The sequence below is a fragment of the Myxine glutinosa genome, chromosome 8, assembly GCF_964187855.1.
Source record: "Myxine glutinosa chromosome 8, kmMyxGlut1.1, whole genome shotgun sequence".
NCBI classification, from domain to species: domain Eukaryota; kingdom Metazoa; phylum Chordata; class Myxini; order Myxiniformes; family Myxinidae; genus Myxine; species Myxine glutinosa.
In genome coordinates, this window is record NC_136268.1 from 29,910,539 (window position 1) to 29,924,407 (window position 13,869).

The window sequence follows — 13,869 nt, forward strand, 5'->3', positions numbered from 1 at the left end:
GACTTCTACCTTGAGAAAGAAAGCCACTCGTCTGCAATCGCCTCAATACAGGAGTCAGTGTCTTCCCAGGGTCGATATGATGTGATAGGATAGCCACACATGAGATGGGATAAACCAATGTAGGAGAGAGTGGTTTTTCTGTGAAAGTATTCCCCGTTGGAATCTGTACCAGATGCTGTGGCGATGGCAGCGCAATGCATTTGTGAGAGAGCAGATTGCAAACCCTGCCAGTTGGCCTGTGTGAACAACCGAGATTCTGCAGCATTGGGATTGCTCTCTAACAACAGCTAGAGCGAAATGGCTTTTTATATGGAAAATCGAGGCTCGCGGAAAGGTGAGGTGACGGAGGGTATAAAATCAATGTATGGATAGTGATGTCACTGTTGTTAGAGGGTTGGGTTTTTTTTTTTTTGTATACAGAATCGAGGCTCGTGGAAGAGCTAACATTTATCACACAAACAAATCAAACAGACAAACAAAATATATAAAAAGAGGGAGTGGTAGACAAGATGGGGAGAGAAGGGGAAGCACACAAACACAACATTTGAGAGCAGGGACATCGGGAGATGTGTGGGAGGGAGAGGGCTTGGGGGGAGGAGGCGTGGAAAGGGGGGGGGGTGGGGGGAGAAGTATAAAACACAAGGACACCAAGGACTTCCAGGACAGAAGTTGGTATTTCAAAAAAGTGGATTTGGGGTGAAACTAGCGGGGGTAGAAAAGATCAAGGTTTTGGATGGGGGAAGATAAGAGATGGTGGTGAACAGCTGTTTTAAAGACCTGGAGGGAGGAGTGGGATTGAAGAGAGTGAGGGAGTTTGTTCCAGAGGCAGGAGAAAAGAGGAATGAAGGAGTGAAGGTGAGCAGAGAGTCTTGATTTTGGCAGTTTAACCATAAGAGGGTTGCATTGCAGGCAGATCTTGTGCGACTTGTAGGAATATTTTGGGGACAGAGCCCAGAGAGCTGGGGGAGCAAGGCCAGAGAGGAGTCGGTAGAAGACGGAAAGACCACCAACCTGCCTGTGGTGAGTGAGTGAAAGGCCCTCGGCGTTAGCTTCATCACGGGAGATTCCAATGATTCTGAACGCTTTGGTTTCAACAGCGTGAAGACGAGCTCGGTGTGAGGCAGGAGCACCAGCCCAGAGGGGAGAGCAGTATTCCATTGAGCTGCGGATGAAAGCCTTGTATGTGGTGAGGAGCTCAGGAGTGCCAAGGAAGGACTTCGCACGACGGAGGATGTCCAGTCGGCGACTGGCTTTGGAGGCCAGCTTGGAAATGTGGTTTTCCCAATGCTGCAGAAGGGTTATGTCGGGTTAATAAGGATAGAAAAGATTGAAGGTAAAATTGCGGATGGGAAGATGGGTGAAGTGAGAACGGAAGTGAATGTAACAATTCACGTAAGTAACCTGACATCACTTAACTCTCAATTCCTCCATCTTGTCCAACAGCATTCATTGCAGTTGCTGCATCAGAAGTGTGTTTAGAAGATGAGGCTCTACTCAGCAGAAAAAGAAAACCTCCATTATGCTCTGATAATGCGATTTCTTGGCAATAGCTGAAATTGTTTAAATGGAGGATTATTCTTCATTTCATTCTGAAGTCTGCGAGATTGTGTTCTGCTGAGTGATGGCCATGCACGCACAAATAATATCCAGCATTCCGCTTCGATCTACCATATCCATACCATTGACGTGAAGTACATGCTTGAGTATTGCCAGGAAATGAGGTTTTACTTTTACCGAGGGTTATGCTCGTCAATAATGTTGTTTCATAACATAAAATGCAATCGATTCTGCCTATTATGAAACATACAAATACATGATTCTTATACGAGTACTGTATAGTCGGTTGAGGGGCTGGAAGGGTCGTCTACAGGTATACGCACTCGTCTCTGAGCTATCTAGCCTGAGTTTGAATCTCGACCCAGCATTTGACATTCACCCTGCTGTTTCGCATGGAGGGCGAGGCATCAATATGTATGCCTTCCATTGGAAGGAAGTTAAGTCAGAGGACAAATCTGTCAGCACATACCGTATAGCTGGTGGATGTTAACGATCCCTTAGTGACCTTTGCAAAGAGAAGGTGAGTTATCACCAGAAACTTGAACAACTCACAAATTCCGACTATTGGGGACGCCATAATCACAGAGTGCCAACCGGTCCACATGGACCAGCACTTTTTCCCTCTTTTTCCCTTTCTTTTCTTTTCTTTTCTCTCTCTCTCTCTTCTTTCTTTTCTCTCTCTCTTTTCTCTCTTTTCTTTTTTTCTCTCTCTTTTCTTTTTCTCTCTCTTTTCTCTCTTTTCTTTTTCTCTCTCTCTTTTCTCTCTTTTCTTTTTCTCTCTCTCTTTTCTCTCTTTTCTTTTTCTCTCTCTCTTTTCTCTCTTTTCTTTTCTCTCTCTCTTTTCTTTTTCTCTCTCTCTTTTCTCTCTCTCTTTTCTCTCTTTTCTTTTTCTCTCTCTCTTTTCTCTCTTTTCTTTTTCTCTCTCTCTTTTCTCTCTTTTCTTTTTCTCTCTCTCTTTTCTTTCCCTCTCCCTCTTCCTCTCCCCCTCTCTTTCTCTCCCTCTTCCTCTCCCTCTCCCTCTTCCTCTCCTTCTTTCTCTCTTTCTTTCTTCTCTCTCTCTCTCTCTCTCTCTCTCTCTCTCTCTAACTCCATCGTGGCCCTGACTTCTTTAAGGCTGGGGTACACCATCCTCGATGTGGGGGATCTCTGAGTCGCTCCTGCGAGACCGATCGGCTGTCTCCGTGCTGCGGGCTTGGTTGAGAGAACTGTCCGGGGCTAAACAACAACTCACAAATTCCTGCACCTTCAGTCAAGTATTTAGCCTGCGTATGAGTGGCAACCCATCCAGGATTGTTAAGCCGAGAAACGTTTGTCGATTCATCCTGATCCTACTTGGAGATGTGGAAAGACGATGGGCCTTTACTCATTATTATTATTATTATTATTATTATTACAGTCCGTTGAACACCAGGTTCATTTCAATGTCGATAGCATTGCTAATGAGCACAATGAGGTGTTTAGACAGAGTTCAAACATGAGAGAAAAATCAGATCAAATCTGTGCTGAAGCAGAATGGATTCAGAAGAGCAGTGCAATTCAGAAGAGGGTTTGTGGCACTGGGGCCAAAGGTCAATACTAGTGCCCGAAGTGGCAGAGCGATGAGGGACAGAGGGGAGGAGTGGAGCCAGGGTAGAGGGGCAGCGAGTCTGGGAGAGCGCTGTAAGCCAAAGCATTTCCTGCATCCCGAGTGATTTTGGTGGCCTCTGGTAAGACTTTAACACAAAACATTGATATTTCCTGGCGGTCTAAAACTGGTCAATTTCCCGGCACCCCCATACTGCCGCTGGTGCCCCAAATGAGCATCTGGAGTTTCGGAGGGCCTCGCATGAGGGAGGCTATGGGAGGGTGCAGCAAGTCCTCCTCCCATCCAGCTGGGGAGTTTGGGGGGAGTGCTGTAAGTGCTCATCATGCCGTCTGTCATCTTTCCCCAAGAGGCATAGAAAACAATATATAATGTCAGATCCTTGTATTCATTTCATTATTGATTCAGTCCCTCAGCTTATAGTAACCTTGGCTATCGACCTAATTAATATGTAGGCCTATAAATTGCCCTGCTTGACTTAAGTGTGGCAAAATCATTCAAAATTTTATCAAAGTTAATTTTTTTGGCCACATCTCTTTCGATGGCCAAGATTGCCAAGTTGCTGAGCCGTGCTTGAATCGAGAGGTAATTCTTGATTAATTTTAGCTTTGAAAAGCTATGCTTGTAGCTTGCTATTGGCTATTGAAACACGCATTGTCAGTAGTACAGTATACGCAATGCAATGGAGAGGTTGGGTAATATTTTGGTGTATGCCCACTTAACAGTTCATTGAAGAAATTCAAACATCCCCAGTTTGTAACATCATCCTCAGTGATGTTTATTAATGTCTCAAAGGGGAACCCAAACGAATTTTTTATTTTGCTGAAAACTATTGAAAATCATTAATCACAGTCTAATTTGAATGGTAAACATTTTTGATTTTTTTTTGCCAATCACAAAGTGTTGAAAAAAGCCCTAAAGTGTCGATTTTAGATTTTGCCAGTGACGTCACACTATGAACACACCTTCATGCAAATGGCGGCTTACATAGAGAAAGTGCATTTCAAGCTCGGATTCTGATACTGATTCTACCATAATTAGCAACTCTGAAGGTTCTCAGGATGTTGAAACGGATCAGTGGGACTTTGAAGAAAACATTGGAGACAAAATTAGTGATGGAAATGCTTTCAGGGGAATTATGGAGCCGTATCATTTTGAGCCTTGTGCGAGTGATTCAGACGAAGATGGTGTTAGTGGTGGCGGTATTTGTAGTGAAGATGAAAACGCCGGTCGCATGTTCCCTACAGATTGGTAGGTTTTGTTTTTACGTTCAGTTGACGGTTTATCAGAGATTTTGTATAAATTGATAAATCAGTTATATTACTCCAGAAGAAATATGGCATGGACACAGCACAGACACAACACAGCACAGACACGGCACAGCATGCACATGACATAGCACGGACATGACACAGCACAGACACGACATAGCATGGACACGACACGACACAACACGGACATGACACAGCATGGACACGACACAACACAGATACGACACAGCACAGATATGGCACAGCACACACATGACATAGCACAGACATGACACAGCACAGACACGACATAGCATGGACAGACACAGTATGGACACAACACGATGCAGCACGGACATGACACAGCATGGACACAACACAGACATGACACAGCACAGACAGCACAGCACAGATACGACACACCACGGACATGACAACACAGCATGGACACGACATGAGACAGCACGGACTTGACACAGTATGGACATGACAGTATGGACACAACACAGACACGACACAGCACGGACACGACACAGCATGGACACGACACAGCATGGACACGACACAACAAAGACCCATCACAGCATAGACACAACACAGCACACAGACACGACACAGCACGGACACGATGCATGGTTACGATACAGCATGGACACGACACAGCATGGACACGACACAGCATGGACACGACAGCACGGACATGACACAGCACGGACATGGCATGACATGACACAGCATGGACATGACACAGCACGGAGACAACAGCATGAACACGACACAGCACGGACATGGCACGACACAGCACAGACATGACATGATACAGCACAGACACGACAGCATGGGCACAACACAGCATGGACACGACACAACACAGACACGACGCAGCATGGACATGACACAACATGAACATGACACAACGCAAACACGACACAACACAGACACGACACAGCACAGACACGACACAGCACAGACAGGAGACTTCGACATTTAATAGCAAAATAACCCACTTTAATAATTGCAAATCGGAAAAAAGACACATCATATCTATTTTTGAAGGGTATCAAGGGATAGGTTAGCGTCGAGGTAGTCTGAGGGTTTGGGGTTCCCCTTTAAAGTGGCATCTTCAAAAATGTAATTTCTTTAAAAACTTTTGGGGCTTATTATATTATTGTCCTTCGTGGGTGAATTTAATGGAGTCATTGCAATATGTAATATTATGACCATTTTGGTTAAAGCTTTCTGGGGCTAAACCCAAAACATTAAAGGATTGAATGGCTCCATCATGAAGCAGCACTGTTGCATAATATTGAAAAATTATGGTATTGACCCTGTTAACTCTGCCCAAGCCCACCTATTTCCAACCTGCCTGTTTTCCTTCTTGAGAGGTTTATTCTGTGTCCATCCCATGTGTCCTCACCTCGTCCTCATTCTTCCTCACATCCCTTATCTGTGAAGCATGTCTCTAATGTGTCCCTCAATCATTCTGTTTTGTGTTTCCCTCTCTCCTGCCATTTGTTTTGTTATATTGCGTCCCGATCCCGATTCCATATTATCCCGGGATGCTCAAAGGGACAAAGGCCAATCCCACAAAACCTATTACTAATCTTATTATAATGGAGCAAACACATATGGTTATGTATGTATGTATGTATGTATGTATGTATGTATATATGTATGTATGTATGTATGTATTGTTATGAATTTTTGGGTAGTGACATATATATATATATATACAACAGTGCATTCAGAAAGTATTGAGACCCCTTCACTTTTTTCACATTTTGTTATGTTGCAGCCTTATGCTGAAATCGTTTAAATTCATTTTTTCTCTCATCAATCAACACTCAATACCCCATAATGACAAAGAGAAAACAGGATTTTAGAAAGTTTTGCAAATTTATTTAAAAGAAAAAAAACTGAAATTTCACATTGACATAAGTATTCAGACCCTTAACTCAGTACTTAGTTGAAGCACCTTTGGCAGCGATTACTGCCTCGATTCTTCTTGGGTATGAGCTTTGCACACCTGGATTTGGGGATTTTCTGCCATTCTTCTCTGCAGATCCTCTCAAGCTCTGTCAGGTTGGATGGGGACTGTTGGTGGACAGCCATTTTCAGGTCTCTCCAGAGATGTTCGATTGGGTTCAAATCAGGGCCCTGACTGGGCCACTCAAGGACCTTCACAGAGTTGTCCCTAAGCCACTCCTGGGTTGTCTTGGATGTGTGCTTAGGGTCATTTCCTGTTGGAAGGTGAACCTTCGGCCCAGTCTGAGGTCCTGAGCGCTCTATTTCAGGTTTTCATTAAGGATATCTCTGTACTTTGCTCCGTTCATTGTTCCCTCAACCCTGACCAGTCCCCCAGTCCCTGCTGCTGAAAAACACCCCCACAGCATGATGCTGCCACCACCATGCTTCACCGCTGGGATGGTATTGGGCAGGTGATGAGCGGTGCCTGGTTTCCTCCAGACATGACGCTTAGAGTTGAGGCCAAACAGTTCAATCTTGCTTTCATCAGACCACAGAATCTTGTTTCTCACAGTCTGAGAGTCTTTTAGGTGCTTTTTTGCAAACTCAAAGCGGGCTTTCATGTGTCTTTCACTGAGGAGAGGCTTCCGTCTGGCCACTCTGCCATAAAGCCCAGATCGGTGGAGTGTTGCAGTGATGGTTGTCCTTCTGGAAGGTTCTCCCATCTCCACACAGGATCTCTGGAGCTCAGCCAGAGTGACCATCGGGTTCTTGGTCACCTCTCTTACCAAGGCCCTTCTCCCCCGATTGCTCAGTTTGGCTGGGCGGCCAGCTCTAGGAAGAGTCCTGGTTGTTCCAAACTTCTTCCATTTAAGAATTATGGAGGTCACTGTGCTCTTGGGAACCTTCAATGCAGCAGAATTTTTTTTGGAGGCTTCCCCAGATCTGTGCCTCGACACAATCCTGTCTCTGAGCTCTGCAGGCAATTCCTTCGACCTCATGGCTTGGTTTTTGCTCTGATATGCATTGCCAGCTGGGAGACCTTATATAGACAGGTGTGTGCCTTTCCAAATCATGTCCAATCAATTGAATTTACCACAGGTGGACTCCAATCAAGGTGTAGAAACATCACAAAGATGATCAAGAGAAATGGGAGGTATCTGAGCTAAATTTCAAGTGTCATAGCAAAGGGTCTGAATACTTATGTCAATGTGATATTTCAGTTTTTTCTTTTTAATAAATTTGCAAAACTTTCTAAAATCCTGTTTTCTCTTTGTCATTATGGGGTATTGAGTGTAGATTGATGAGGTCAAAAATGAATTTAAACGATTTCAGCATAAGGCTGCAACATAACAAAATGTGAAAAAAGTGAAGGGGTCTGAATACTTTCTGAATGCACTGTAGATTCAGGTAGGTCTGGGTAGGTATCATGCTCCAGTTCTCGTGATATGGAACCCCACATGTAATAAGTCTGTTTCGGCGGTTTGTTCAGATTAAGTGTTTATTCGTCCCCGTCACAAGGGGGCGGGGCTTGTTAACTAGATTAGGGCATAAGGGTAAAATTCCCTTGCACGTCGTTCCCCCTGTGATCATCACTGTGTCCCGTATGGCAACGCACATAGACACTAGATAGGAATCCATCCCCATTAGTGCACACACTAACTAATTGCCCCCTAATAATAAAACTCACCAGAAGCCAGTTCGGGGCACTGCCGATGGAGCCGCAGCCAGCAACAACACCAACTTGCATAGCAACACTCATCGGTCAGGCAAGCCGAGAGCCACGCCCAGAGGGGCAGCGAATGGACAAGACACCAGCAATAGGGAGACGAGGCAAGATGAAGCTTGTGATTGGTCAAGGCAGGGGCAAGAAGCTGACCACTGATTGGTGGAAGGAAGACACGAGGCAGGAGTCGACCAACCAAAGGCTAGACAATAAGGAGTCAGCTGATTGGCCAAGGGGGATCAATAAAAGTGAGGAGAGACCAACATTTTCTCTCTCTCCTTTGTGCTCTTGTTTTTGGACTGCCTCTTGCTCTGGTGCCTGCCTGCGAGTGTGTGTGTTGACGATCTGCTCCTCTTCGCGTTTTGGACCTCGGCACAGTGGTTGTGTGCCAGCCTCGTCTCCTCGTTCCCCTGTTCATTGACATCTGGAATTGAAACAGCTGACGGGAGAGGCGGCGTGTGGACGAGAGTACGAGCGCTGCGGCGGGTGAGGACATTGAGGCCTATTTTTGTTCGAGGAGGTTCCCGCTAACGCCATGAACGACTTTTGGCGATCCCTGACACACCAGTGCAGTTGAGATAAGTCCCCACAATAAATCACACAACGGTTCCTTTCATTTATTTTCCCTTCGTCCGTGTGATACATGAGGTGTGTGGGATCCCAACTTAGGTTTTAGTTTTTATCGTCGCGTTTTCTTGTCCCGGCATCCGTTGTAAGTAAACCCTTTTATTATTTTACCTGTTATTCTAAATTCCGTGTTCGTCGAGTTTATTTCCTGCAGGTTTGAAGACTGCTCGGGACCGTCAGGTAACATATGCCGCTTGTTCTTCTTCTTCTCTTTACTCCCGTGCTTGTATAGTGAGTCCGTATTTCAATAACGCCTCAAATTAATGCTCGAATTGCTATCCGTGATTTCCCGGTCTTCACCGAGGGGAAGCACATGACAGTATGTATGTATGTATGTATGTTTGTATGCATGCATATTTGTGATCAAAACATCTTCAAAAATATATAAAACTGATAAACACAGTCCATGAAGCCGGCAGGCGCTGAAACCGTAGGACTATATATCTATTAATTACAAACTGTTTGAACATCGGTTGCATCCTGCCTATTAATTATGTACGTCTATTAATTATGCACTGTTGGAATATACCTTTCACCGCTTTAGGCTGCTGAGACCACTTAGATCTTTGAAGACCCTTTAAGTCCCCCAAGACCCTTAAACACCCAAAAGACCCAAAATACCCTGAAGACCCAAAATACCCCAATGACACTTCAAGACCCTGAAGACCCCAAATACCCTGAAGACCCAAAATACCTGAAGATCCAAAAGCCCCAAAGTACCCTGAAGACCCCAAAAAACTCCAAAGACACCATCGCCCCCACTAACCCACACCCACTATTCCCTTCCCTCACTCCCAGAGAAAGCTGGCATAGTCAAAGATGCCTCTGCAGCGACGTGTGGTGAGCCGTGCGGAGTGCGCCAATCCACGCTCGTAGTAATAATAACCACTGTCAAAATAAATAACCACTGTCATTGCTGATTCGCTTCTCAGTTACTGAAAAACTACAAGCACAGGATTAATCCATAATCATAGCACACTGCCAGCAACAACATCCAGATGCATCGCATCGCATTGTCACACAGTTAGACTATTGTAAGAATGTCTCAAATTGACACCATGTGGTCACCTAATTTGGCACCTAATTGCCAATCCCGTTTCTAGTCTATACCCAGTGTAAAATACAGCTGTCAGCAGAAGCAGCTTCATTTCATTACAGAGAATGTTACATTCATTCTCTGCAAACACCACATTTAGAAATGAAGAGTTGAATAAAAAGATGATGCGTTAGTGCAGTTGGCTTTTGACAACACACTTCTGAAAGGGTTAGAGAATTTATGTGATGATAAGTTTACTACAGAGCGCCCAAATTCACAGCATGGAATGCCACATCCTTTGTGGCTTTGGCCAACTGTCCGATGATCCCTCGTGGGAGGATGTCCTTCCTCTTAAAGGATGCCAAACCGGCCACCACAAAGGCCCATAAAAGCAATCGTGCCCTGTGATTGTGCAGCTCTCCGACCTCCTTCCTTCCCCATGATAAAGTTATGCTGCAGTGGTGTGTTGGCCCAAATTTCAAAGGTTGGCAAAGAGCCATTTTAGAACAAGTCTTGTCTTAGCTGCAGGGTGAGGGATCTCTCTTGGAGCAAAGACTGAATGCTGGAAAGATTGTGAACCCAAAGTTCAGACATATCTTATCTTCGGTCTGCAGTCAAATTAACGATAGGAAATCACATTTTTTAAAGAGAAAAACTTGCACAGTTTCATAATGCGAGTTATTCCTTACAGTAAAACATTTGTGAGCATCTTTTTTCGTCCAAGTGGCCAAATAATAAAAAATGTATACATCTTTGCATCATTGAGCATGATCAAGTTAAATGGGAGATTCAAGAACGTTCCATGGCTCAAGAACGTGTGGTCAGAACAATGATTGCGATCTGAAAGATTCAGTGTAAATAGTTTGTAAAACAGTGCACAAAAGCAACCAATGACGGATAATAAAAAATGACTATTTAGGAACTTGTAATGAGTGTGAAAATAAATTGAATCATACTTTTGGTCCAGTAGCACCTGGGACCCCTTTCTGGCCATTGCGACCTGAAACACCCTGCAATATTGACAGAAGTTGAGAGTGAGAGCGAGATAGAGCATTGGCAACTTCAAATAAATAACTGTGGTCAAAGTAATTTAAAAAAAATTAAAAGGCATTTTGATGACAACTTTTTGAAAATATTTCTGGCTTATACTGAATGTAAAGACAACCATATAATTCCTCATTGAGACCACAGCCCACAACCATATCGGGGGTGTGTCGATTTTACATATATATATATATTTGTTTTTATAGAAATGAAGAGTTGAATAAAAAGATGATGCGTTGGTGCAGTTGGCTTTTGACAACACACTTCTGAAAGGGTTAGATAATTCATGTGATGATGATATATTGTTGCATCTATATTGTTGAGGCTCAACAACAACAACAACTCATCAACTCCTGCGGTTGAGTTTCAGCAAACAACAACAACGATGATGATATATTCTTGGATGATGATGATATATTCTTGTATCTATATTGTTGAGGCTCAACAACAACAACAACAACAACAACAACTCATCAACTCCTGCGGTTGAGATTCAGCAAACAACAACAACAACTCGGGCCAGGGGGGAAGTGCCTTTTTTTCTCTCTTTCTGCCGTTTTTCATGCGAGTGCGCAAACCGCCATTTTTCTCCGTTTCTATTTTCCTTTGAGTATTCGCTCATTCTGCGGGTGTGAAGACTTGGTACGTTATTATCCGACTGTGAAATGCCTCTTTGTAACGTTTTAATCATTGACATTCTTCGTGATTGTTTGTTTTCGATTTGTTGCTTGATAGTTCCTTACTGCTTGTATGAATTAATATATTTTCTGTATGATTTGTTCATTCCAGAATAAAACGGCATTCTTTGGCAAGGTTGTCGTCACGCTCTTGTTCATACGACCGCCGGCATGGTACAGGTCACCAAGCACCTGTACATATATATATATACACACAGTCACGTGAAAAAGCAAGTACACCTCATGTAAAGTTTTGACTTTTTCAACATATTTCAACATACAGCTATTTGATCTTCATTTCAACAATATTGATAGATAAAGGCGATATAATATAACAAATATCATGAAACATTTACATTTAGTAGTCCATTGTATAATTTAAATAAACATAAATGCAAATTTCGAATGTAGAAAAAGTAAGTACACCCTTGGCTCTAATAGGTGGTATTGCCCCCTTTGGCAGAAACAACCTCAAGTAGGCGTTCCTTATAACTGTCTACCAGTCTCTGACATCGACTGGGAGAAATTTTTGCCCACTCCTCCATGCAGAATTCTTTCAGCTGTGCGATGTTTGAGGGGTTTCTTGCATGCACAGCTCGTTTCAAATCTCCCCACAACATCTCGATGGGATTTAGATCTGGGCTTTGACTTGGCCATTCCAGACCCCTCCATTTCTTTCTTTACAGCCATTCCTTGGTGGATTTACTGGTATGTTTAGGGTCATTGTCATGTTGCAAGGTCCACCTTCGGTTGAGCTTCAACTTTCCGACAGATGGCCTCACATTATCCTCAAGCACCCTCTGTTACAATGTAGAATTCATAGTGGATTCTATGATGGTGAGCTGCCCAGGCCCTGATGCAGCAAAGCTGCCCCAAACCATAATATTTCCACCACCATGCTTTACAGTTGGTATCAGGTTCTTGTGGTCAAATGCTGTCTTTGGTTTTTGCCAAACATGTCTTCTGGTACTGTGGCCAAATAGCTCTACCTTTGACTCATCTGTCCAGGGCACATTGTTCCAGATGTGCTGGTCTTTGCCTAGGTGTTCATTGGCAAACTTTAGTCTTGCCCTGATGTTCTTTCTGGACAGCAAAGGTTTCCTCCTGGCACACCTCCCATGCAGATCAAATTTGTGCAGCCTCTTTCTAATGGTAGACTCGTGCACTTTGACATCAACAGTGGCAAGAGCTACCTGTAGGTCCCATGATGACATTCTGGGGGTTCTTAGAGACTTCTTTCAGCATCTTGCGGTCTACTCTAGGGCTGAACTTGCTGGGCGGCCTGGCCTGAACAGGTTGGCAGTTGTTTGGAATCTTCTCCACTTGTAGATGATCTTCCGGACAGTCGAATGATTGATTTCAAATTGTCTGGAGATCTTTTAAAATCCCTTCCCAGACTCGTAGGCATCCATAACCTTCTTTCTGAAGGCCTCAGAGAGCTCTTTTGATCGAGGCATGGTGACGCCACACACTTCAACAACAAAGACCAAACCAAACTAAATGTCTGAGGTTTAAATAAGACAGGTTCCTGCAAGATCCTCTCTAACAATGTTCCAATCATTTGCACCTGAGCTGGTGCACCTGATTCTAATTTTAGGTATTTGAAGTAGTGATAAATGTCGGGGTGTACTTACTTTTTCCACATGCGAAATTTGCATTTATGTTTATTTAAATTATACAATGGACTCCAAAATGTAAATGTTTCATGATATTTGTTATATTATATCACCTTTATCTATCAATATTGTTGAAATGAAGATCAAATAGCTGTATGTTGAAATATGTTGAAAAAGTCAAAACTTTACATGGGGTGTACTTACTTTTTCGCGTGACTGCATATATATATATATATATATATATATATATATATATATATATATATATATATATATATATATATATATATATATATATTTATTTTTATATATATATATATATATATATATATATATATATATATATTTATTTATTTATTTATTTATTTATATATATATATATATATATATATATATATATATATATATATATATATATATATATATATATATGTATGTATGTATGTATGTATGTATGTATGTATATATATATATATATATATATATATATATATGTATGTATGTATGTATGTATATATATATATATATATATATATATATATATATATATATATATATATATATATATATATATATACATATTACATAGTGTATATAAATTAATAAATAATTCAAGGTGGTCTGGTATGTATGTAGGGATAATTGTAAAGTGTATGTAAATTAACTTTAAAAATCAAGGTTCAATCAAAAATCAAATTTTAAAAATCAATCAAGGTATGGTATGTATGTAGGGATAATTGTAAAGTGTATGTAAATTAATTTTAAAAATCAAGGTGGTATGGTATGTAT

The 13,869-nt window shown here is 42.3% G+C and overlaps 1 protein-coding gene across 6 annotated transcripts in view; it reads right to left on the bottom strand.

Moving 5' to 3' along the window:
• LOC137412119 (uncharacterized) overlaps nt 1-13,869 on the bottom strand; it is a 142,421-nt gene that overhangs the window by 59,234 nt on the left and 69,318 nt on the right. For all 6 annotated transcript variants that reach the window (XR_013624277.1, XR_013624276.1, XM_078783102.1 and 3 more), the window contains one exon: nt 10,700-10,753. Coding sequence is in view for 4 of the 6 variants with exons in the window: in XM_078783102.1 (XP_078639228.1) it covers nt 10,700-10,753 (54 nt within the window). In the remaining 2 variants the exon portion in view is untranslated. The remainder of the gene's footprint in view (nt 1-10,699; nt 10,754-13,869) is intronic.